The sequence below is a fragment of the Melozone crissalis genome, unplaced genomic scaffold (genome assembly GCF_028551555.1).
Source record: "Melozone crissalis strain CALT ecotype California unplaced genomic scaffold, PUWL_Pcris_2 ptg000007l_1, whole genome shotgun sequence".
Classification (NCBI taxonomy): domain Eukaryota; kingdom Metazoa; phylum Chordata; class Aves; order Passeriformes; family Passerellidae; genus Melozone; species Melozone crissalis.
Genome location: NW_026535785.1, coordinates 16163818 through 16191195, shown reverse-complemented (window position 1 = coordinate 16191195; position 27378 = coordinate 16163818). Strand labels below are relative to the sequence as shown.

The following is a 27378-nucleotide window of genomic DNA, read 5'->3' as shown; positions in this document are numbered from 1 at the left end:
GTTCTGCACTCGATGAAGAGCTTTCCTCTTGTTTCATCTCCAGCATCCAAGGAAGGGATAAATCAGCTCACACGCTGTGTCACCCTGTCTGGGCTGCTCCAGGTGCCCAGCTGCTGGAGCCAGGCAGGGCAGTGCAGTCTGAGCTGCTGGTGAAGGCTTTGAGGCCATGGATGTGCTCCCTCAGCAGCACCAGAGAGTCCTGGTGCCACGGCCCAGCCCATTTCCAGACACTGCCTCAGAGCACACTCTGCTCATCAAACACAGAACCCAGCCAGCCATGCACAGAGAGCAATTTCCCCGAGCAGAGCAAGCTGCAGCCTTTGAGAGCCTTTCTGTTTGCCTCTCTCAGCCCTGCACTGCAGAGGACGTGTCCTGTCCCAGGTCCCAGGCAGTGCTCAGCTCTCCCCTGGCTGCTCTGCCTGTGCAGGTGGAATTTTGGCAGAGTTTTGCTGGGGTGGCTCCGTGAGCTGCAGGGGATTTGTGCCAGATGCAGACCCAGCCCTGAGGTTTTGATGCAGCTCAGCTGCACAATTTTGCAGAGGAGTAAGAAAAACACCCCCTGCTAATTGTTGCAGAAAATGTTTTGAGGGTGAGAGAGATCATTATCTCAGGGTCACTCTCCCCCTGCCTCCAATCCAAAACTCATCTGTGCTGTGCTGAGTGTAGCAGATGCTGCCTTATGCTTGCCCAATAATCACATTTTAGTTTGTCCACTCTGCAATGTTCACCCAGTGTTTGGTTTCCAATTTCCCCTGCTGTAATTTGGAAATGACACCTTCAGGAGATGAAATGTTGTGTATCAGACTCCACCTAACACCAGAGAAGAGTTTTCCTGATGCCACAAGATCAGTAGATGATTCCCCTTGCATTCTCTTTCTGTGTTTGAGTATTTCACAGCACCTTCAGGTATGCTTAGGTGGAATGACAGCATTTTGGAACTTGGATTCTTCTCACATCCAGTTCCAGACAAGTTTCTTGCGCAAGATTAGGCCTGAATGCTCTTTTAAAAATGCTGTAGCACCTTTAGGCTGCAGAAATATATCACAGAAATGGTAATTCTTTACTGATGCAGTTTTGCAGGGTGGTATCTTTTACATGGTTTATTCTCTCCTGCTCCCAGGCTGCCCTCAGTTTACACATCAGCAAAAAGATGCTTTCTTGAAAGGATTCTTCCCCATCCCTGCTATAATTCAGTGCGCAGCTGGCACATCAGGCTGGTGGCATTAGATCAGACCCTTTTGGAAAGCCACTCACTTGTACACCTTATTTATATTTCATCCAGCATTATGTTTGTGTTAAAAAGGTAATTAGATCAGTAAGTTTCATTCTGTTCATGCTTTCTATATTGACTTTTAAATATCGATGACTTCTTTTCTTTGAAATTGTTGAAATGCACTAAACAGTCTGTTTCATTGTTACTACCTAGAAAACTGCTTTGCCATTCTTTTAGGTGATTATCTTGCTATGAGAAGTTTCCACTCCTGCAGGCTTAGACTTGGGTTTTAAAGCAATGGAATGTGAAGAATTTTTTTTTCCTGGATCTAAAACTACTGTAAGGCTATAAATTTATATTAATTTCTCTAATAATCATATGTGTAGATTAGGTTCAACATACTGGTTTTATGAATTCACAGGATACCTTGAAAAGGAATCCGTCAAGCAGACTGTGAAGCTGGGGAGGCACATCCAGCATTAGCAGACATCCTTCATTCCACAAGCTATTAATTTCTTTAATCTCAGCTATTCAATCCAAGCTATTAATTTCTCTAAGGTTCCACCACATGATGTTCTGCCTCACTGGAAGTGTTCAAAAAATGTGTGGATGTGGCACTTCAGGATGACTTAGTGATAAAACATGGAGATGGTGCTGAGCTGGTGGCTGGACTTGATGGTCTTAAAGGTCTTTTCCATCAGGAATGACTCTGTGATTCTGTGATAAGTAGAATATAAAATATATGAGTATATTAAAGGCGATTAATTCCACTTTAAGGGAATATTGTGTAACCATGTCTATCCCTTCAGTGAATCACCTGATTTATTTTCTGTTCCCAAAGGCTGCGAAATTCCATTAAAGGTAACATTAATTGTCCAACTGGTAATTATTTTTTGCTATTAAAACTTAATAGTTTTCCTAGTAAGAAAGCAAGAATCTGGTCAGTACTTCTGTGTAGAAATTGGCATTGTAGATGAAAAAATTAGATATGTGAAGAATATTTTTCAACCCATGCTTGTGTAATTTAGCTCCCTCTTGGAAGGTTTTTGGAGTTCATGCGCCATTTCTGCTCTCATGGTTCTTGCTCCCAAAGCCAGAGAGGCTGATAGCAGAGTTGGTGTGGTTTTGCTTGGGCAGGGAGGAGACAGAAAAGCCTCGTGTCCCTGTTTGCCACAGGGCAGTGGTCAGGATCCAAGTGACAGGACAGGGCTTCAGCAGAAAAACCCTTTGTGGATGCTTCATTTGTAAATCATGGCTATTCTGAGCACTGGTCTCAGTATTTGCAATTAAAATGTGTAACCTGGTGACTAATCCAGAGGCAGCTGCATGATTTGAGGGATTAGAAAGGAGATTTAAGAATGACTTGCATAGCCACAGTGCTGTTTGGCAGCTCAGCTGAATTCCACAGAAATTAGGGAAATGGTTGAGTTCATGGGTTGAGTTCAGTTCTCCTGTTTTGATGGGGAAAGCATGAACAGTCCAATATCAGCCTTTTTTCCTAGATTTCTGATAGAGAGGCTAAAAATACTTTGCACAGAAATAAGTAAGAGTCAACTTCAAATCAAGACTTCAGAAAACTGCAGAAGAGTGTTTTGTGGAATTCCTTCAAAACACTTCATCCAATTATAAAAGAACTGGTCATATGAGTCAGTTGTAGGCTTCAAATACCTACAGAAAGCTGGAAGGTATTCCCAGCTGATCTGGGATTTTAGATAAGCTTATCTCTGTGGGGAGGGAGAGGTGTACTATGGAGTTTGAGTCAGGAGGAGAATAGGTTATTCACATCCCAGTGTTTTTGTGCATTTTCCTATTCATCTGACTGTCAGTTTGTTAAATGTTAATCGTCTTCTACAGGATAAAAATCAACATGCTTTCTTCTTGAATGTTTGACCTTTTAAACATTCAGTGGGTTTGATTCAGGATATATTCATTAGCCCTTCTCTGCCCAAGTTAGATTGAAAATGCAGAAAACTAATTAGAGAATAGATCAATAATGTCAGAATTTCATTCAACTACCATGCATTATAAATTACTGATTTATCTAAATCACTGTGGGTGTTGGGTTTCTGCGAGACACAGAAAGTGAGAAAAGAGGATTGCTTATGAAAATTCCTAAGAAAAGAACAGCTACAAAATCCCCATTTTTTTTCTTTTAATTCTATATTTCATTATTTGTGGAGGCTAAAATCTGGGAATGGTTTAGAATGAGATGGTAAGTAATAGAGAAATTAAATATGAGAACAGTGAAACATTTTCTTCTCCCTGAAAACATTACATCTTTCAAGATGAGGCCCCTCAGGACTGGATTTTCCTATGATTTTTGAGAGATTAGGGATTCCAACCCAGGAAAATGATGGATAATTTTAAAAAGAAGAGGTAATTTTTGATTTGGGGTTGGATTTACCATGACAGGAGTAAGCATCATTACCTGTGAGCCTCTCTGAGCTGCTGGACAATCTGCTGTGGTGCTCCATCCCTCATTTGCAAAGCAGGAATGAGAATGATCCCTTCTCTTGCTCTCTTTTCTGTGTCTGTTTGCTGTCTAGAGGATCCCCTAAGCTGTGCCTTGCTGAGCAGGCATTTCCTGAGTAACCCAGCAGGAAACCACTCTGAAATTCCTGGGTGCCACCATACATAAATAATGACCTTGCCCTCTCTGGTGATACTCAGCTTGGAGTTACATTCAGCAGAATGCATGAGGATGCCAAGACCTCCAGGGTGTGCAGGGTTAGCTAATTATCCTGCTCTAAATAAAACCCAAGTGCTAATTACTGGGATGTACAACTAATAATCAGGGTTTCTGGTTGGAGGGAACAGAAATGTGTTTGTCCCTGGGTGGTTTTACTAGTCATGCATACAGTTTACAAATGACAATCTTTAGGCTGTAGATGTAAGTAAGAGTCTGCTGAATTCCATCTCACAGGTTTTTTAGAATGACAGTGCCTTTTTTTAACTTCTGGGTATATTCATTTAACTGTGCTGGCTCCAGTGGAATAATGTGGTTGCAAGAGCTAGGGTGTGGCAACCAAACATCTGGTTTCCTTTTGTTGGTGTTTTAAGAGTAAAAAAACCTAGGGTCATAGTAAGATGACCTTTTAGGATGGTTTTTGAAATCTAGATGGCTCAGATGTTAAGCTTTCCTTCTTCCAACCTCATGAAATTAGAAGTTAAAATTCAATAAAGGCCTTCTGGGGCCCAAAACTGGAAACTCAAAGTACAGACATCAGATTGCACAAATTCTTCAATGCCCCAAGTGCTGCCTAAAGACTGGCATAGCATCTGATGGACCCCACTGGGTATCTGCCCAGACCAGGAGGAAGAATGATTTTCCTGGACATGCTCTGGGCTGTTTTATCCCTTTTGCTGTTGATCAATTTTTTCTGGGGCCCTGCCTAAGCAGACCTCTCTTAGTGTGACTGGGGGCTATTCCTGCATTTTGAATAATCAGTATTATTGCTGTTATCAATAAGAGGTAAAGCAGATTTTCCTTATAATGCAGCACTTGTTACAGCAACTTGCTGTTTCCCACTGAGACCATAAGGAGACATGATCCTACTGTATTAGGACTGCTTTGTCTTCAGAATATCCTTGTGATTTAGGTGTCTTCTTTCCTGTGGCTGAACTGCATTTCAGTGGAAATAAACTGGTTTGGGAAGTGCTTGCACATGCTTGGTCTCGGGTTTTGCTGTGTCAGGAGTGAATGGGCAGCTGCAAACTCTGTCAACCAATTTCCATGCCAGTGAACTAACATAATAATGTGTTTGCAGGGTCAAGCTGTTGCTCAGCTCTGTTCAACCATTCCCAATGTTACTGTTTTTGGAACAGCTTCATCTTTCAAACATGAAGCAATCAAAAACTCGGTAACTCACCTGTTTGACAGGAACGCAGACTATGTCCAAGAAGTAAAAAGGTAATCTTGTGTTTTCCTGAGTCAGGTCTGTATGGTATCTGGTAAAATACTCTGAAAGGCACCAGGCTGATCATATTTATAGGAAGATACTACATTTGTGAGTTTGGGAGCTGTAGTTTGTTCCAGTTATTCCATCTGTCCACTAGGGACAGGATAGTAAGCATCTCCCTGTGTCTTCAGAAGCAACATGAAATTTTTCAATCCCTGTCCCTATTTGGACATCTGTTGTGAGCAAAGTGAATTAACTGAAAGAAATTTAAAGGTCTTAACAGAAGGATGTCCTTTACCTTCATTTGCATATATACTTGTTTACGGTAATGCACCAAATAAGATGTTTTCAGTGAATTTTTAAGGTATCCACGTTTTGGAGTTCTCTGGTGTGCTTTTATCTGCCTGGGTTTTTATCCTCTGCCAGGGATTGATATCAGAGCACATGATGTCTGCTTTAATTTCAGAGCCTTAGATTTTGTTTGTTTGCATTCAGATTAAAATCATCCTGTTGCCTTTTGAAGTCATGGTGCGTGTTTCTGTTTATGTGCTTTCAAACACTTTGTTTTTCACTTTGTGTAGCTGTTGATACTGGTGTTGGTGGAGGTGGCAGAACTTCTCTCTGGGCTGTTAGCACTGCAGGCTGTATTGCAGGAGGAATCAGGGTGGGTACAAGAGATAAAAAACCATGGGTGTAACAAGGTTAGATTAAACAAGGCGATGTTAGTTTGTGCTTCTTTCCTGGCACAGAGGTGTTTAATATCAGCTCAGTGAGAAGTCCTGATTGCAAGGCAGAAGTGGCACCCTGTAGAATGTGCCAGTACCCTGATTTGTTACTCAGATCCTTCCATTTTCCTTTACATTGAGAAGACTTTTAATAAACCTACAGCAGTAATTCTGAGAATGCTGCTGTGACAGATTCTCCCTTGGCAGTGGCAAATCTCTTGGCCAGGGGAATGGTGGAGATGTTTGGTTTGATGGATATTAGCTGTGTGCTGTGTCCTCCTTAAAGTGTTCACTTCTTAAAAGTCTGGGAGCAGAAGAGGATGGAGCTGTGATGGAGAAGGGACAGTGGTAGGAACCTGCTTTATTGCAGGCCACTGGGGCATTCAGCAGGGAGAAAACTCAAAAAACAGAACAAAACCAAAGCAACCACCAAATACTCCAAGAAAAAAAAAAAAAAAAAAACAAAAATCCTTAAGAGATGTTATGAATGTGGAAATGTTCATAGGGGATGAGGAGTCAGTTCAACTAGGGAAGCCACCAAAAGCTGTTTCATTGTAAAATTTTTATTCCTTTACAGTGGAGGCTCATCCAGTGGCCTGAATAGAAGCAATTTATTCTCCCAAATGTGGCAGTAGTACCAGGGAGTGAAGTTGCCTGGTTTTGCTGCTGTTTGTAACCAGTGGATATGTGGGTCTCACCTTTGTTTTGTGAGGAAGCTGAAAGATGCATTACAAGCCTAAATCAGGATATTCAATGTATTTTTCTTCTTCTCCAGCATCATATTGACACTGCATTGACAGAGCTGTTGGAAAGTTATAAATATGCAAACTGTTTATTGGAACAGTACAGAATGGTCTGATTGTAACACTTGGGCTGGATTTCTAGCTCTTGGAGACTTCTCTTTATGCTTGATTTAAGTCTTAGCTGATATCTAGTTGATAAAATATCTGAAGAAGAAGACTCTGCAAATAACTTTATGAGTAACTTTGTATGAAAAGAAATTAGGATAAGATCTGTTTCCTCACAAGTTCAGAAAAATAATATTAGATGTGAATAAGAAAATTATCCTTTTTCTCTATTCACAAAACAAGCATTCCCTGATATTTGCATTCAGTCAAAAAGAACTTTGTATCTGTTGCCTGTCTTTTGATAATGTAATTTTACTGAAAGCCTTGAAAAATGGGGAACAAGATGGTTTCCCCCTCTTTAATGCCTAAGGGACATGGGTTGGCTAGCCTGAAAAACCTGCACTGTGCCACTGAATGAGTCTCAAATGTATTTTGATGAGGGCATTTTGTTGACAACCAGTCCTGTGTATCTTACTGCAAAGTAAGAGATTTTTCCTTGTTTTAGAATCTCAGCAGATGGAGTAGATATTGTTTTGGACTGTCTTTGTGGAGAAAATACTGGGAAAGGCCTCAGTCTTCTCAAACCACTTGGGACTTACATTTTATATGGTGAGTGAAAGAAAAGCAGGTACACATTTCAAAACTAAAGCTTTGCAGAGCTTAAAAGCATCCATACCCTTTCTTCCAAAACTAGTGATTGACATGCTCAGTTTGATCATTTCCAATCAAGAGTTTTAGTGAAGCTGACCATGGACTAAATTATTGATAAATAAATGGTAATACAAAAAAAAAAAGCTTTAAAATAATATTTAGAAAAGTAAATCCAAAATTGAAAGTGAACCTACAGTACAGATGGTTAAGCATCGTTGGGTGATACAGGAGAAGGTTGGTAGAAAGGTTGGGTCTCTCTTTCTGGCCAAGGAAACTTCAGTGTAGTTTTTGTGAGAGAGAAGCTTGAAGGACAATTTCAGGAAGAATGCTGTTGGGAAGGGATGAAGCTGAAGGGATTGCTGTGTTTATGGAAAGGGATGAAGCTGAAGGGATTGCTGTGTTTATGTTTATGCTCACAATCCATGAGCAGTGCTGTGTTTATGGGAAGATGCCCACCAGAACCTAACCTGTCCCCAGCTTGATAGATTGTCAGTGTCCACTCAGAATTCCTGTAAGCCTGGAGGGCTTTGTTGCCTTGGCCTCTTTGTTATTTTTTTTATTGTCAGAATATTTCTACTAAGCTCTTTTATACCTGGGCATGTTTTTTTCTTAAATATGAATCATAGAGATGATTTTACATGTACTAAATGGTCTGCTGTAGCTTGTAATAATAACTTGTGTGTGAATGTGCTCATCTTTTACAGGTTCATCTAACATGGTTACTGGGGAGACAAAAAGCTTCTTCAGTTTTGCAAAATCAGTAAGTGTCTCTGTGATGATGCTCTTTCCTCTAACTTTGGTCTTTTCTGTGGCATTTTCATCTGCATCATTTTCATTTATCTCTGCTGAGATGTTCTTCTGATGTTGTGGTTTTGTGCCATGTTTCCTTCTGGCAGCACAGCTGGACCAGAACTGGATCTGTGTGCATTTCACATTGCCATTGGAATTGTCTGTGACACACAGAGCTCTTACACAGCTAAGTTTAGACTGCAGTATTTATTTACTTGTGGCAAAATATCACATCCATGGGTATGATTAACTGTACCCTGAAGGTTTCTTGTATCTGCAAACACTGTCAGGACCATGCAGTGAATTAAAGGAGATGTACCTCTTAAATGGGCCTGTGCCCAGTCAATTCCAGATTTTCAGAGGTTTGTTTCATACAGAAAAGCATTTTTCAGTTCTCCATGTTCAAGTGGCATCAAAGAGATGATGATGTGGCATTTGTTTCCTAATTGATGATGTCAACAAATTCAAAGTTCAATTTCTTTTTCTTCAGCTTACTACAACAACAGAAATCTTTGCAGAAATCCTAGAGATCAAAAGCAGGACAAATAAATCATATAAACACCCAGCAGGAAACAAGTTAACCAGGAGTGAAAGCAATTCCTTTATACAGGAAAAACATAGGGAAAAGTCTTTTCTGAACATCTGTCCTAAGATCTTTTTGCCAAAATCTCATTTAGAGCTTCCAGCAACGACCCCTTCCCAGGAGGAATTGGCTGCAAAAGTCTCTGTAGCTGAAAACAAGAGAAGCCAGAGCAAGGAGTCGTTCTGTGCCTCCTACATTGTCTTAATGGTTGTAGTGGGAGGATCCCTGTCATTGTCACACACTTGTGACCAAAAACAGGATAATCATTGCTATGCAGCCTTTTAACTGGGAATGTAAGAATATCCAGATGCATTTAATGTGTAGGGTAGGTTGGCCCAATGAAATGAATTTCAGTTGAAGTATTTTTTCAGATAGTATTGGTGTTTATTGACAGAATAAATATGAATAAATTGAAGGAATAAAAAAGCCATACGAATTTGGTATACAATTATAACCAGTTACTTTATGTAATTATGTTGCAAAATGAACTCATAAAAATTGTATGAAAATTCTAATTAAAAATTTACCCATTCAGATGAAATTTGCAGGGAAGTGGCATCTCTCACTCTCAATGATGCTCTTGGGCTAAATGAAATAAAATCCTTTCATCAGACACTGAGGTATGCCCAAGTGTCATAAGCATAATAATGGATGTAAAGTAACAGGCAGTGCCTGGTTCCCTTGGTTCTGAGCAGAGTCAGGGCCAGGAGTTGCCATGAACATCTGGGCACTCCAGGGGCTGTTTGGGGAGAGCTGAAGGGGGAAGGAAATCCAAACTCCTCGCTGCCAGACCCTCCTACAAACCCAGATGTGTTCCCATCCCTCTCACACCCTGAGCTCCTCCAGCACCAGTTTGTGTTTTATTCCTGCTTGTCAGTCAGCTGCACCCTCCCTTTCCTCATCCTTGAATCAAACCCTTGCTGCTTCTCCTGGCTGCTCTTCATGAGTCATTTACCACATCTGCACAGGCAGCTTGCTTGTGAACTTCCCTGCACAATTCTAGAAAAATGTTTTTCTAACCATGCTGTTGTTTTTTGGTTCCCAGTGGTGGCAGGTTGAGAAAGTAAATCCCATCAAGCTGTATGAGGAGAACAAAGTCATTGCTGGGTTTTCCCTCTTGAATCTACTCTTCAAACAGAATCGAGGTGGCCTGGTCAAGGGTGTGATGGACAAACTCCTAAATCTATATAACAGTAAGAAGATCAAGCCTGTGGTTGATTCATTATGGGCTTTGGAAGAGGTAGGAGTCCTCATTTTGAAATTTCTGAAAAATTATCACTTTTAGAGGTAAAATCATATTGAAACATGTTTTCTAGTTATTAATGTGTTCTGCTTTTTAGTGTGTGCCTAAGCTGCCTCTAGAGCCCCTGCTATTTGTAAGATCCAAGATCCAGAATTACCCGGATATTTCTCTACTAAGTATATATTTATTGAAAATGCTAATGATAAATGTGTTTTTTCAGCCTTAGAAAACTTTCTTTTTCCTAAGTGCATGAAGCACGTGACTAACAAGTGCAGAGTGAAACGCAAACAGTGGAATTGAAAACAAGTTGGATTTTTTTCCCTCAGAATGCATTTTAATACAGAAGCTTTAGTTTCAGTGCCACAGTTGTGCTAGCAAACCTTGGAAGTTTGCAGGTTTTCTGGCAGTTATTGAAAATATGTCAAAGACAAATCAGAACTCTAAGTGTAAGTTGCAGTTGTGGACTGTGGATTTCTTATGGTTCTTTTTTAAATTCCTCTAATTGCACAGCTCTCCTTAAGGACATGCAAAGAAAGCAAGCTGCTGCCATCCTGGGCAGTTACAAACCCCTTGTCAAAACTATAACATTTATAGTTATGCTGATGAAGGAAGAGAAGTATTTTTGGAGGTGTGAACAGACATTACCATATGAAGAAACCACACAATTATAGAGCAGCAGCAGGTTAATACTCATGGTTTCTGTGTCTGTGGGGTGCACTGAGCCTGGCACATCACTTGGGCTGTGTCTGTGAGGGCTCTGCTGAGTGGGGTTGTGTCTGTAGTGTTGGATTTCACTGCTCAGAGGGTGTTGCAACAAAATCCTGTCTGTGGTGGAGCACAGTAGGTGGTGTTACCGTGAGGGAATAGTAACCACCAGCAGGCTCAGTCCATGAGCAGTGCTGTGTTTTACTGAGATTGTGGCTGTGTTTTACCAGGGTTGTGAGCTGTTTGCTGAGCCCAGCGTGTCCTGTGCTGTCCCTGCAAGTGCCCCAGTGCATCCCAAGCTGCCTCCTCATGTGGCAGAGCTGCAAAGGGCCCAGCCCCTGTGGTGGCAGCTTCCCCAGGAGCCTCCTTTTCCTCTGAAAGGTCTGCCTGGGGCCACAGTGTCACCAAGAGCACCCAGGGACACTGGGGACACTGAGGGCTCTCCTTGGCACCCACCTGCTCAAGGAATGGCAGATGTTGTGATAAAGAGCAGCTGCCCAGGCAAGACCAAATCCTGTGCTGCTGCATGAAAGGGAGAGCCCTTTGCAGAGTAGCATGAACCAGAAATGGGATCAGATTTATGGTTTTGATGTGTCTTTTTGAACTTAATTATTAAGTAAGCTTATGAAGGAGCTTAAAAATGTAAGTGGCACAGGTCTCTAGACAGGCATTCTGCAATTTCTTTGTTCATGTAAAATACATACTTTTCACGTACTGGTGAGTAAGAGAAGGATAATTAAAATAATAACAATAGCTTAAAGAATACTTGATTGAGGACATGCCATAACATGAAAAATTACACATGGCAGGCTGATCTCAATAGTCAGCATGATGGGAATTTGTTGGGAGACTTCTGTTTGATAACATTTCATCTAACATTTGGCAGTAGCATGCTCCATCCCCACCAGTAGATTGTGATATGTGTAAATACATCTGTTGTAAAGCACAGTCTGAAACTCCAGCTCATTTGTCACACCTGCTGGCTTTCCATGAGCTGTCTGGAATTGGCAGAGGAATTGTCTGGCTGTACCTTAAGGGATTTGGTAGTGCAAGAGTTGTTTATTTGATTGCAAACTATTACTGAAATATTACTCATCCAGGGCATTATCATTTTTGGGGTGTATTTTTGTGGTCATGAAAATAGTGTAGGGCAGACTCTCAAGTTAATATGATACACAGAAAACGTGTCATAGCTGAGGACTAAATGGAACTAGACTGAAGAAAGGTTGGTGCATTTCTGTTCTGTTTTGGTAGGTTTTTATTTTTAATTCCAGAGCTTGAGCATCTCCTTTCAGAGGTGGACATTTGATTGGTTTTCACTTCTTGTTGGGTAAGCTTGATGAGCTCCAAATGTCCACTTTCATTTACCCTCTCCCAGTATGGTTTATTAGAGACTAAACCAGTATATGACCAACTTTTATCAAGTTTCCTAAGGAAACTGCCTGACCCATCAGAGCACTGAGAATGTGCATTAACTAGAGAGTGGCAGAAAGGGGGACTCCCTACATGGCATTTGAAAATGAATGCCTGATTAGTTTTCTGTGGAGGAATATTGCCTTTTCCAGAGCCCCATGGGGGAGTTCATGTGTCCCCTGTCTAGCACTTCTACCCTAGAGGTTAACTTGAATCCAGTCAGAGATATTCAAAATGAAAATATTGTAAGGAAAATTCTCAAAGGAGCCTTCAGCATGGGACACCTTTCCAAATGTTTTATTTTAAATACCTGAATGTACCATCACATGCATAATAGGTTTGATCTCTGTATGAAAGGCATCTCCCCAGCACATCCCTTCAGTTCTCTTTATTCACTCTCCATCTGCATTTGTTTCCAAGTATTCCTTTGTGAAAATATCAATTCACAAATTAATGCAGGGTATAAAGCCAACCTGGCAGACACCTGGTTTTGTTCCAGAGCTGTATCACAGTACAAATGCTGCTCTTTTCAGTCCTGTATCAGTTTCCATCCATGTGTCAGAGCAGAGGACAATGAGTTATATGCACAGGAGTGTTCCCCTTTGCTGCTCAAGGCTGGTTTCCTTGCATGATGACCCCAAAGCTGAGGACTTTATGTTCCAGTGCATGAGAACAGCCAGAGACAGGCTTTGTGTCAGGTTACATTGGTCTTCATGAAGTGTAAAAAAAATACTTCATTCTTCTAAAAGCCTGGTATGGTTCCTTGAACAGCATTTATTTCTTAGTAATTTCTGCAGGAGCACACAGTTTGAATTTTAAAGAATATACTGGTGAGAGAATATTGTAATGGCAATTTCAAGTGGCAATAATACAGAGCTTAGAGAAAGTTATTAGATTCCCATTTGCCTATTATGCAGCCTGTGTTAATGATGTCCAGTTGATTGTCAAATTATTTTATAGCTAGAACTGCTCAGAAATTATTAGATGGACTTAATTTGATGATGTTCCTGTTGAAGCATGAAGGTTTGCCTGGGTGTCCATGAGATCATTCTCATTAGGATATAAACCCTTCAGGTGTTGGGTTGCAGTGGCCTTTGCTTTAGGGTAAGCATTGCCCTCCCTCTGCAGTGCAGGCTTGAGCAGATTTGCCACCTGACTGAAAAGAGGAACTTAGAAGTGGCTCAGTTTTCCTCAGTGCGTCAGATTACTGCTGACACAAGGGAGCTCTGGATCCAGACTCTTGACTGCTGTTGTGGAGCAAAACTATTTGTATTGCTGTGTTAGCTGCTGCTGTTTGTTTGGGAAGGGTAATTTTAATCTCAAACTTACATCCATAAATCTCAGTAAAGCCAAGTCTTGTCTCAAGTAGGCAATTAGAACCACTTTATTGTGGAAAAGTAAGAAGGATTTAACTAAAAGTGACAGTAACAAAATCCGCAGATACTTTAAAATGGAAATACAACTTGGGAATTGCTCATCATGAGATGAATGAAGTCATACAATAAATTAGCTGCTGGTGAGATATCTTGCTGCTTTGCAACTATTTGTTTATGCATTCAAGTGTTTAAAGGATGAGATGATTTGTAGGGGCACATGCTTAAAATGCTGCTCTGTAGTAAAAAGCTGATTGTCTGGTAGGATTGCATTTCATTACAAATAGAGTTTAAAACAGAATTTGTATTCAGCAAATATTTTTGATCTTTTTAGTTGTTTCTTGGTTAGTGCCTGTTTACCACTCGTCTTCATTCTGATTAATTTGTACTGTGCATTTATGCATTAGCATTCTCCTGAGGGCCTGGGAGTATTTGGCTTTACACAGTAGTCAATTAGTAAGCAGGATGAAAACTGGCGGTTCTCAAAAAAATCTAGTGTGTTGAATAAAAACATGCACGTTGCACTTTTCTATTAAAATTCTGTGGTTTTCATCTCTTTAGAGTTGCAAAAGAAAATTTATGTTCAAGGTAGATTGACACAGAAGTTATGTATGCCTTTTTGGTGATTTACAGCAGTCAAAGTTAGCACTGAGAATGTGTAGAAAAAACCCTACAAATTCTTGCACAGGAACTGCCAGTCATGGTCAAAGTCATCAAAATATCTGGGGCACCTTTCCCTGTACCTGAAGCTGCTTGTTTCAGAAGGGACTCTCAGCAGTCAGAAAGTTTTCAGACTTGGGCATTTTGATCCATGTGGGTGAGGAGTGAGAGTATGGAAGAACATCCTGCCCACAGGTCTGTCCCAAAGGATTCTCTGCATTCCTCAATCTCAGAGGGTTTGAGGCAGTGCCTGCCATGGAGGCACTGCCTCATGGATGGCACCAAAGGCTCCTGTCCCTTAGGGTCAGCAAGAGTGATAGACACTGAAACCTGTGCAATAGAGCTGTTACTTACTCTTAAAAAGTAAGGGGGGAATGTGATCATGCCCTGGTACAAAGTATGCATGTCACCAGGTGTCACTGGTTTGTAGTGATAATACAAAAAATGCCTTTAGCAGCACCTCACTTAGTGAACAGTCATGTCAAAACCATAACCCAGACCATGGAGTACACCATGACACTCACCTGTGATCAAAATCAGTGGAATTGAGCACTAAATATTACAGATCATGATAAGACTGTCAGAGAGCTCAAGTGACTGTGCCTAGTGGTCAGTACATAAAATATTTTTAACTGGAAAGAGCCCTGCACCTTAATTTAGTTTGTAATGAACACTGCACTGAGTCACTGGGGGGTTTTTTTGGCTGAATAATTATGAGAGATCTCCCTGTGAGGTTTGTATTATTTTTCCTTTGTGTGCAAATAACACTGATAGATAATGCAGAGAACAGCTACATGTGAGAACAGCAACATATGAGAAAATGTGCCTTTTAAAGGAATTACTGTATCAGTAGGTCTGGCTGTAAATACAGTGATTATCTAAGTGAGATTTCCTGCTCTTGAAGCTTTTTTCTGGTAGCTTGCTAAGGAAACCCAAGCTGTGTTTAAGAACCTGAAGCTAAAGGAGTGCAGCTGATCACATTCCAGTGACATTATAGAATACCTGCTGGTACAAAAATTTCCTGTAAAAGGCACATTTCATTATAGGTAGCTGTTCTCACACTCTGTTCTCTGCATTAGCTATCAGTGTTGTTAGCTGGCAAAGAGTAGGAACCCTACTTTAGGATTACAGCTTTATTGAGTTCCAATCCAGTGACAAGACCTGGATGAAGGAACATTTTCCATACAGAATTTATGGCACGTTTTGGGAAGGGCAAAGCAATCACAATATGTCTGGTTTTAGCACTGCTCACTGGCTTCAAAAGATTCAGGTACTGTAGACCCCTGTTTTTCCACTGAACTCATCCTCTCCTATAAATTACCACCTCAGTGCAGGCTGTTAAATATCAGCAGTATCATTATTTGAGAGGCAGGGGGATGGGAAATCTCAAACCCATGATAGCAGAATAATAACAGTGAACCCCCTAAAGGAGAGACTTTAATTTCATCAAAAGATATTTACGTATTTCTGTGATCTTGGCTTCAGGGCAAAAAGTCTGCCATGTATCACTGGAGTGAGACCTAGAGAAAATTGACCCATTAGTTACTTTTAATGTAGAAAGAGTGCAATCTAATAATACCAGATTGGGCTGGTATCTTGTTAGGAATACTAAATACCATCCCAGGTCTTTAATTTTTTTTCTAATGGTTACAATGTCATAATAATGTGTGCAGGTTTTTTTGTCTTTCCTGCTTGATGAAAACATTCTCCAGCAGAACAAATTATGCCTGTTTTGAAGTCAAGGATTTCTACAGTGTTTATTCTTCAGGGTATACAAAACAACAGAGTATCAGAACAAAAGGGGAAGTAAATTTATAACCAAAGTAATAACCCACTCTGAAATACAGAAAAGATTAATTTTTTCATAAGCATAAAACAATTTACTTTGCAGTCCTGTGGTGTCGGAGGAGGGAAGTGCAGCTCATTCTGTGAAACCTCCCACAAGCTTGGCAGTGTCTGTGCTGTGCTTGCTGCTCCAGCACCACAGAGCACACTCTGCTTGTTTTGAGTATTTCTCTGACAGAACAACTTCTTTGCAGTTGTTCATGAGCAGCTTTCCCGATGGGCAGGTGTTACCTCTGCAGATATCCTGGCCTCTGATGCTGCCTTGGATCTCTCTTTGTTCTTCATCTGACTGGATGAAATAAATACTTGTAGCTCAAAGTAAATTTAAATGCTTTATCTGTTCATCACCATTGTTTCCTTGTACACACACAGGTCTAACACAAGCTTAGTACAAGATATCAAAGCACACAAAAATGCATGGAGCTGTGTCTTACTGATGTAACGGGCTTGAAAATGGAGATGTGGGGAAAGCAGACTGAGGAACAAAACTTGAATAATTCAGGGCAGCTTGACTCTGTGTTCACAAACAAATTATACACAGAATTATACACAGAGGCCAAATCTCTTTCAAAGATACTTGAAGGAAAGACCATATCTTTTAAATGTGGGGAATCTCAGACTCATGGAAAGGTTTGGGTTGATACAAGACTTTAAAGCTCATCTCACTTCACCCCCAGCCATGGGCAGGGACCCCTCCCACTGTCCCAGGCTGCTCCAGCCCCAGTGTCCAGCCTGGCCTTGGGCACTGCCAGGGATCCAGGGGCAGCCCCAGCTGCTCTGGGCACCCTGTGCCAGGGCCTGCCCACCCTGCCAGGGAACAATTCCTCATTGCCAAGATCCCACCCAGCCCTGCCCTCTGGCACTGGGAGCCATTCCCTGGCTCCTGTCCCTGCATTCCTAGTCCCCAGCCCCTCTCCAGCTCTCTTGGAGCCCCTTCAGGCACTGGAAGAGGCTCTGAGCTCTCCCTGGAGCCTCCTCTTCTCCAGGCTAAGGGGAAAGCTATTCCACCTGAATTTTACCTTGCTAACTTTAAACACAACGAACATAAATTCTAAAGGAATGAAAACTGGGCCATGAGTAAGGTGATGTATAATTTAGGCTTGGCAAAGATTTTTTTCCCAAGATGTCTATCTGAAATAAATATTAATTAAAACTCCAAATTATTTTGTTGCTCTGTGCTTAGATGAATGAAACATATCTTGGAAGTATTGGAGATTAATTAGTTATTGCGATTTTTTTCCCCTCTAAAACATTCTGTATAGCTGAGTATGGGAACTTTGCTGCTCTTGGGTGAATTATTAAGTTCCTACAAAGTGCCTATAAAATTTCATTTGCTTTTCTTATGCTTTTAATTCTGTTTAACAAGACTTCATGTTACTTCATAATTCATTCTACCCTTCCTACCCCTATCAGGAAGCAATAGCATAACCCAGCAGTCTTTTAGATTCCCCCACTGTTGATGGCAATGGTTATGATTTCATTAAAAACCAGGGATAGAAACAAGACAAGGCTTTGATACAGGCATGGTGGCTCTGTAATAAGGCCTCAGATACATGACATTAACTGTGATTACCACAAAATCTGATTGGGTAAATGAGCTGTTTTAGGAAACTCAGACTTGTTAAGTATGTAAGCAGAAGTCAATTCTTTTCAATTGCTGTATATTATTCATAAACACTGTATGCAATTCAAGCTACATGAAAGGAATTTAATTAGACAAGTAATTTATTTCTGCTCTATGCTTTCTAGCATTTCTTTTACAGCCTCTGAAATTTAGCTTGTGTTCTCTAGCCTGCCAGTTAAATACCTGTATTTAAACAACAACATAGAGTCTTCAGAATGTTCCTTTGTGCACAGTGAGCATATCTGTGCTGCAGTACCCATTTAGTAGATAAATAACCGGAGATGGTGGATGTCGTTGCCTGCCTGGTGCCATGCAGCACAGCAGTGGAAAGATCATGGATCAGCCTGGAAATCTCTAATTGCCAGAGAATTCTGTAATTCTGGCCTGTCCCAGCCATAGCCCTGGGCTGTGCCTCAGCATCTCCTGGAGCCTTCTGTGGCTCAGTGCCTTAATGGGGCTCTGATGGACGGAGGTGTGAGTTCTACCAGAGGTCAGTGAGCTCCTTCCTTCCAGGGAAATGGCATTTCCTCGCACTGGAATGAAGTGGCACACAGGGAAATGTGTTTTGGCAGCGTTTCTGATGAGCATTGATCCTGTGCTCACATTTGCTGTTGCAAAGGTTAGAAGCTGACCAGCCTGAGACTGAACCTCTCTATTAGCATAAATACAGCCTGCAGCCACAGCTCTTTCCTGATCTACTTAGTGAGCACTCTGCTGAGAATTAATTAGTTCTGGAGACACAGAGGCAGAAAACACTTGGTGGAAGGCATGAGACACGGGTTGAAAGTGCACTGGTGAGTCATGGTTGTGTTTCTGGGGCAGGCCAGGCTGTCACTGCTGCTCGCCCTTGAGTGCCTCAACAGCTCCTGCAGCTGCAGGGAAAGGGGAATAAAAAGTAGATGTTGTTCCTGATGGATAGTGCAAGGGCAGGGGAAAATAGGCAGGGAAATAATATAGGAATCATTGATGGATTCCTCTGAAGAAAAAGTGTGCACTATTAAAGATAAACTAGTCACATGCTTGCAGTTAATTAAATTAGCAACAGGAGGCTATATGGGGAGAGCTGCTTTGCCATTTATTAGAAAAATAAGGACAAAGCTGTTATATTGAGCAAGCTGCTGATTAATTACTGTTAAGAAGCAGTATTTTACAGGAGTAGTCTGAAACATATTAGCTGGCTTCTAAGTAATAAATTGGCACACATTCCTTATGTATGGAGCTGAACTGGTGATGCTTCTCCCCTGCAAGGAAATAGATACCTGGTTAGGGAAAGCTTTACTGTGGACATCAGTGACACCAACATTTTTGCATAGCCCCAGAAAATAGAGTTTATTTCTTCTGTCTTTATTTTGTGTATTTGGCTTTAACACAGTTGTTTTACACTTCATTTTTGCTGTCTGTGTCATGAAGTGTAAGCACTTCTCAAGGGTGTCATGAGATCATTTCCCTATTCAAAAACAATTTCTACACTCTCCCTGAAGTATCAGAGAACAAAAGCTACTTGCTTTTATACCCCTGATCCAAGTGTGCTTCAATCCTTTCCTTTTTATTTCTGCCTGATAATGCAAGGAAATATCTGCCTGACTTCTTCCAGTCTTGCATGTGGATGAAATATATGCCAATATATTATTGCATCCACCAGAAGAAATAGTTTCAAATGGATTCTAAGAGAAAGTTTACTGTGTCTCCTGCTCCACAGAGCTGATAGGGGCACTAATTGGCAAGGAATTCTGCAGGGTTGGAACAATGAGTGTTCGCTGTCACTCAGAAATAATTGCTGGATGCTGTGAGTGAGACTCACTAAAAAAAAACAGGCAATAGGCGGAAAATATTAGAAAGAAAGTTTTCAAAGCCACATTTAGATGCGCTTTCACTCTTGTGCTGGGCTCTGATAATGTCTGTGTAGTTTCAGCCACAGAGCCTGTGAACAGAACCTTGGATTTCCCTCTGTCAAAAAATTCTGCTCAGGCTCCTTTGTTAATTAGTTGGGTGTTAGGAAGGAAAGCTCCTGGTCACTGAAGTTAGGCTGGCAGGGAGTGCTAATGTGAGAAATTCAGCTTTTCTCCAGGGACAGCATGAATCACAAATCTGAGGTTTGTGTTAGCAATTCCTCCTGGTTGTTTACATTCTCTGAGAAACTCCTTTTAGTCTGCATTCAAATTAAAGAAAAACCTATTTTCACAGATGCTAAGGATTAAAAAAAAAAAAAATAGAAATAATGCAGTCTACTCGGTGATGTTGAGAGAATTGAGAGTGTCATCTGTATGTCTGGCACAACAGAGAATACAAACAAGTTGGATTCCTCCTGCCTTTGAAATATTTCCATTTTCAGACTGATGTTTTTGGGTCAGGTTTTGGCCTTTTGATTTGCAAAAAAATAATCAGATTAATTATTTTTTTGTTTTTCTGGATGTAATCTATGAGTCTCTTACTCCATTAATCAATGAATGCCCAGAAATCCACTTAAGAAGTTGCTGAAAAGAGTAAAAAGGGAAGTGGGATATAAGAATAATGAAAATATCTCTCTGTATATTTAAATCTGATGGGTCCATTTTGTCTAAATGATTCTGCACTGGCAGCATCATCTCTGAGGCCACTTCTGTTGACTGGCAGGGAGCAGAAAGGTTAACAGAGCAGAAGGAAAATTCATTCCCTGCTGCATTGCTGTGGTGAGAAACAGCAGCACAGGCTGTGCCTGGAGCATTTCTGCTGTAAATTCCAGCTCACATCTTTCAGCTTTGAGGAATTTTGGGTGCTTGGCCTATAAAGAGAGAACATTGACATCAGCTTTTAGCTGCTGCAGAAGGATGTTTAGATGTTAATGGATACTGAACTCTGGTACAGTAAATTAAATTGAATGGGGCTTTTTGGTTTTAGAAATGCCTTTCTTAGGTGAGCATTCTAGCTCATTTCCTGGGATCAGCTTATGGGTGTATCCATGTAACAGTGGCCGAAGAAAAAGTAAATTATTAGTTCCAGCAGCAGAGCCAATTCTGTCTCTCAGCAGCTGATCATATTAATGACTAGTTTTGGCAGACTGGTAGAAATTTTGGAAATCTCTTGAGCATTAGCACAAAATTACTCTCCAGGGTTATTTTAATTTATTTTTTCTTTGGTATTAGTGGTTTGATTGGGTTACTAGATTGCCTTTATTGCAAAAAAATATAGGTTTTGTGTTCTGTTTCACATAACTTTGCTAAGATCCAAAAAAGGCATCAAAAATCAAAACTATCAAAATAACACTTCATTTTAGTGCATAACAATTGTTAATCAAGATAATTGTTCTCACCTAATGATAATGGCTCATATATTCTTTTCACTCATTTTAAACACAGATGAATTTTAAAAGCAAAATTACTCTTGGGCATAAAGATATCTCTTAGCATAATATAATCTAAATTTAATGTGATAATTGAGAGTTCTATGTGGTATTGCAGCTTAGTAATAATATTATTGCTGATTACAGATAATGATTTAAATTTACACTGAGGCAGTGAAGCAGATACATTGTCAATACTAAAAGACTCCTAAATATACATTAACCAGTTGGGAATGATTGAACATAAAGGCATTTTATAGGGAAAAAACTCTGTGTTATGAGCACTGACTTTGAGAAAACAATACTGAGAGGAAGCAATGCAATTTTAGATTTTCAAATGAGCTCTGATTTTCCAGAGTTCTGATTGTACAGAAAATGATAGTTGGAGTATCAAAGCTCGGGCTTTGAAGGCGGTGTTACAGTGTAATATGTGTTACAGTGCTCACATCTGAAAATGTTGGGCCATACCTGTGAGAAATGAAGCCTCACACATCACAGGCAGCTCCAAATCTTTGTTTAAATAAATTCAGTTTAGTAGAATAGTGACTGTGTAAAAGTGAATTCCTGACCACCACCAAATATCCACCACCTTGACAAGAACGTGAGGGCTTTTTCTGTTTTGTGCTGTGATCGTGTCCTGGCTAAAATATCTTAAAGATCCTAAACTTTCCCGAGCAAGTTCTTCAGCAGCTGTAACACAATCCTGTATCTTTCCCTTCAATCTGAAGTGTGATGGTGTTCACAGGGATTTTCAGATTGGGGAAGGGATGAGGATCTGACTGCATGTTTCAGAAGGCTGATTTTTTATTTTATGATATATATTACATTAAAACTATACTAAAAGAATAGAAGAAAATGTTTCATCAGAAGGCTAGCTAAGAATAGAATAAGAAGGAATGATGACAAAAGCTTATGTCTCGGACAGAGACTTTGAGACAGCTGACTGCGATTGGCCATTAATTAGAAACAACCACATGAGACCAATCACAGATGCACCTGTTGCATTCCACAGCAGCAGATAATCATTGTTTACATTTTGTTCCTGAGGCCTCCCAGCTTCTCAGGAGGAAAAATCCTAAGGAAAGGATTTTCCATAAAAGATGTCTGCAACACTGAAGGAAGCATAGTTCTCAGAGTTCCTGCAGTTAAACCTGTTTGCAGTTAAGCACAACGTGTGTTACTGAGGTTCTGCCCATTCCCTGCATTGCTGGGGACCATGCACAAACCTGGAAATTGCACAGAATTGGAGGAGAAGCTGCCTGGGCTGCAGCAGGGATGTTCTGTCACACTCGTGCTCAGCTCTGTGCTGCCCATTCTGAGCTGGGCCAGGGGGATGCTGAGCTCAATCAGTGCTCACACACCAGCCTCACACTTGCTGTAAGCTAAATCAATTTTATTGCAGTCACACTGATACAATGCTAACAGGGAGTTAAGGTCTTTAATACAGCCTTAGAATGAGACATTTTTTTAACAGTGCCAAGAGAAATACTAAGTAATAAAGCAAATAGAACTGCAATATATATTGTAAAACTGTCAACCAGCAAACAAGATAAATTCAAATACCTTTCATCTTGCCTGGATGAATTATTTCAATCTTGCTGTAAAGTGATGTAGCTCAAACTGAGGATAAGCATGAATCACTCTATCATAACAACTGTATTACAGTTTAATACAACAGAGGGTTTTGGTTTTGTTCAGTTTTAATGAAGTTACAGAGTGGCACCCAATGGTAAGATCTGACTTGGCAAGCTTTTTGAATGATTGAAAAACACTGTGATAAGGTACAAAAAATTAGGTTGGCAATCCTCATGGCACTACTTCCTGTAACAAAAAAAAATTACACAAGGAAATCAAAAGACAAGTATTTTCTTATTTGTATCAGTAGGGACCTTTGGTATTTACCTTGATGAGTTTCAGGGATTTACATAATTAGTTTACTGATTAGGGATAGATTTTACTGAAGATAATCCATTGTTACAAAATAACACAGAGATAGTTTTCAAAGTCACAGCATTATGTGTTCTGCTAATCTGATCCCAGTAGGTGGATTTTTACATGAAGCTTCTCAGACTTTAGAAATTAGAGTGTCAAGACTTTTTACTGATTACCATCTGGAAGATTGAATGTTTACTGTATTTTGTAATCACTAAGTTTAGTTCGCATGGTTTTGGAGTAGTGATTCTGGAATAAAGCAAGTTTCTGCTCCTTAGTAGTAATAAAGGAAGACTTAAAATTTTTTTTAATAAATGGATAAATCATATAGGATTTTGTCATCGTTCTATTAATGATTTTAATATCCCATATTGTGAAATAAGTTGATCAAAAGAGAGCTTAAGGACACATCTGAGGAATATGTAATAGAAGGTCTGTGGGTGAAAAATACTTGACTCATTTGAATCATTTAGAAAGTAAGATGCAAGGTTACAGAGGCTTCCAAAGAAGAGGTTAAAGAGGCTTCCATGGCTATTCCAAAGCCATGCTGGTCACAGGTTTTGTGCCAGACTTTCAAAAAAATTCACCTGCCATTTGGGAAAGGTGCAGGACAAGGACATGTTTTCAAGGGAAGTTAGAGAGAAAAGGGAAACTACTCTCATGCAGGTTGTGGTGCTTGAAGTGTGGCTTCAAAAGTGTTGATGAGAAATGCAAGAAAAATTGTTGGTGCTGGTAAGAGACAGAAAAACCTCTGATAGACTGTAGAAATGAGTTTTGTGTGAAGATCCAGTTATTGGATAGTGGCTCTAGTGAATCACAGAACTGGAATAAACCTGACAGACAAGTCAGGTGGAACTAATACAAACCATCAGCATGGAGTGCTGGTAAAATAATAGGAGATATAAAAGGACATGGCTTGTGGAAGGTTTTCTGTAGTTTTGCATCTTCCTGAAAGAAAGACAATCCTCTCTAGTGAAGTACCTACAATGAAATACCTCCTCTATATAAAATAAATTCTTTTGTTGTGAATAGACAGAGATTTGAGTAAACAGATGCTGATGAAAGCTTGGAAAGCAGCAAGAAAGTAATAACCTGTGGAGTTTTGGTTTTGTTGTACCCAGAAGGGGCTTGGAAGGGCTTTTGGTCCAAACATAAAACTAAAAAGAAATATGTTTTTTACACCATAGTAGCAAGGAATTGATAGTACAAATTATCTTATGCTTACAGGCACAAGCCCAAAGGGCATGTAGAGATCTGTGTCGGAGACATCCTTTCATGAAAAATCATTTCTTTAGGATTTTTCCTCCTGAGAAGCTGAGAGGCCTCAGGAACAAAATGCAAACAATGGTTATCTGCTGCTGTGGAATGCAACAGGTGCATCTGTGATTGGTCTCATGTGGTTGTTTCTAATTAATGGCCAATCACAGTCAGCTGGCTCCAACTCTCTGTCCGAGACACAAGCTTTTGTTACCATCCTTTTCCTTTCTATTCTTAGCTTAGCTAGCCTTCTGATTAAACCTTTTCTTCTATTTTTAGTATAGTTTTAATGTAATATATATCATAAAATAATAAATCAAGCCTTCTGAAACATGGAGTCTGATCCTCATCTCTTCCCTCATCCAAGAACCCCAGTGAACACCATCACAGATCTGCATCACAAGGAGCTCAGAGCCTCAGGCTTTCATCCACACCACTGTGCAGCTGCTGAGAGGACAAGGACTGCTGGTTTGAGAGAGACAATGAAAGGAGCAGCACCTGGAAGAGGCACTCTGAGTTTTTCCCTTACATTAATTGACCGCAGTACCAGAGCAGCGGGGGTGTGGTGGGAAGGGCCCCTGAGCCTGCTGGCACACAGCAATGTTCCTGTGCAGCTCCAGAAGGGCTGGAGGATCCTTCCCTTGTGTGGGGAGGGCTCTGCTGGATTCCCACAGGAGGGAGCCAGGCAGGGCTGCTGCTGCAGGGCTGTGCAGGGGACAGCAGCAGCTCTGCCCTTCCCAGCCCAGGCATTGCTATTCAGAAGCAACACAGCTCCACAAAAAGCAGAGGGCTCAGGATCAGGTCTGCATGGTCTGGGGGTGCAGGATCAGGAGAGTTTAATGACATTCATAACTGCTGGAGCTGAGGGCAAGAGAGCAAATAAGATCATCTTGTGGGTTGGTGCAGTTTTTCTCTAGATGATTTTCATAGAGATCACAGGGCAACATTGCTGAGAGTTTAAAACCTGATGGTATGGAGCTTTATAGTCAGTAACAGCATAAGATGTCTTTTTTTTTTTTTTTGACTGCATAGTGATGAATTTAATAAAGTTTATTTCCTGCCATAATTTATTATAGCAGATTGTGATGGAGTACAGGAATACAGCAAACTGAGCATCATGTATTAATCCAATTTAGGCAGCACACTGCTGCACCCTGACACAGTACAGAGGGTCTCTTTTCCCTGTGGCTGCCAAAATTCATTTGCAGCTGAAGGAATCTTCCCCACCATAAGAGCTGCAGCTGCAGACCAGCCTCTCTGAATTCCCCAAGCCTCAGGGGTGTCTGGGGCATCCCTGTGTGCACACCTGGCTGCAGTTTAATACAAGATGCATTCATGCCAGAAAGGTACCATGAAAGGGACCAGTTCTGAGCTCCTCTGCTTGTGGCTCTGATGTGCTCAAAACCATTTTCCTGGCATTGGGACCATGCTTTTGTAATTTCTACCATCACTTCCAATGGTTCAGCCAGTCCTGGGGAGCCAGTGGCTCACAGCAATAGAGTAGGAATTCTGGCTTTGTTGCTGCTCTAAAAGAAATACCAGTGCAGGACCATAAAGCTGCATCCTGATTCACAGGATGTGTCTTTTCTCAAGCTCAAATGTGTTCCAGGGATTTCATCACCAAATTTCTACCCCACAGAAACAACTTTTGATTCTGAAAGGAATAGGGTATAATTTTCTATAGTAATGCAGGAAAAATATTACTTTCTTCAAGCTTATCATAATAATAAGTGTTGCTGAGAAAAGATGTGCCAGTGTAAATCAAATTGAGTGTCCATTGTGGCTCTATGCAGTTTCTGAGATAATGCACAGTCCCACAGAAATGTCCATTCTATAGCACTTTGCTGCAAATAAGTTTGTTTTCAGCTATCAGTGCTGAATGCCCCTGAGCTGTTCTAACCTGCTGGAATTCCCTGTGTTGATGGATCAAATTTCAGGCTCTTCTCCTCTTTTATCATGTAGAAAAGCTCCCACCAAACTGATAATCTAGGCACTGCTCTTTAGTACTTCTAAATATTTGATTTGTTGTTGATTCTGCCTTTTTTTCCTGCTTTATCCCTGTTGACTCTGTAAGTAAAGGCGGGCGAGATTTGGCTCAGTTATTCTGTAATTACAAGGCTTTAAATCTCTTTTTCTTTGAATTTTACTGAGACAAAACAAATACTCATTGACGTCAGCAGGAGCTTGCAGGAATAGGGAAGGGGTGCAAACAGCAGAGCTCTGCAGCTGCAGCTCTCCATCCAGAAGATGTATCACTTAATAGGTATCTTCAGCAGCCAAGGGAGGACTCTCAGTTTGCCTGTAGCATCAGTTTTTATTCCTTTGACATTTTTCTCATCTTGGGTCTGGTTTTAGTCTTGCTGCCATGGCAACACACAGAGAGGCTAAAAGGTACTCCGGAGAAAAGGTCTCTCCTCACTGGCAGGCAGCAGAAGGGAATAGAGGCCATTGCTGCTGTTGGCAGCTGCAAACAGCGCTGGAGGGATGAAAGGGATACAGAAAGTGTTTTCTGTTTGCACATTTGCAGGCAAAACCTTTGGTGCAAAAGTTCAGTGTGGCAGGGCATGAACAGAGGTGTTGGATAAAATCATTTCTGCTTTCAGATGGCTTTGAGCAGGACAGGACACGACATGATGTGACATGACATGGAAACAGACTTCATGATCCAAGTTTTACCTGTAGGAAAAACACTAATCAGCTCAAAATCATTGCTAGTGATACTGAATTTTTGCATTTTGATTGTATCCTTGTTTTCTGCATGCCCATGTAGGCGTTTATGAAAATTGGGCCCCACATACCCCGAGTTTGATGTGTCTTCTTACATATGCTCAGTGCTCAATTTCTGCATCTTAAGAGCTGGCTGCATTCACCACAGGCAGGAATAGAGCCTATTCAAAATCCTGTAAATATTATGCTGCTTTTCCATCTGCCATGCAAGCTGCTGCATACCCTCAGCCTCCAGGAGAACAGAGTCTGGGAGGTCTCTTCAGAATTAATGGAGCAGGTGAGGCAGGAGAATCCAGGCTGGCTGCAGATGTGGGACTGCCAGCCTCCCATGTACCCAGCTCCCACACAAACAGGTAATTGAAGGATTTTGTCGCGGCAGATAAAGCAGTTTAACATTAGAAGCACTTTTCTGCTGGCTAGTCTGCTACACAGAGCAAGGGAAATATTCCTGTCAGGAATGCAGATCATTCCCAGGGAAGTGTGCTGTGCTGAATACAGGTTATTCCATTGCTCTCAAGGGAAATAATCCCCCACAGCAAAGGATGGCTTTGTCCAAATTACTGTGTCTGGGA

At 40.8% G+C, this 27378-nt stretch overlaps 1 protein-coding gene across 1 annotated transcript in view; it reads left to right on the top strand.

Annotated features, from left to right (window-relative positions):
• VAT1L (vesicle amine transport 1 like) overlaps positions 1–27378 on the top strand; it is a 56073-nt gene that overhangs the window by 15822 nt on the left and 12873 nt on the right. The window contains exons 4-7 of the mRNA XM_054269478.1: positions 4981–5123; positions 7191–7294; positions 8041–8096; positions 9754–9948. Of these exons, the coding sequence (XP_054125453.1) occupies positions 4981–5123; positions 7191–7294; positions 8041–8096; positions 9754–9948 (498 nt within the window). The remainder of the gene's footprint in view (positions 1–4980; positions 5124–7190; positions 7295–8040; positions 8097–9753; positions 9949–27378) is intronic.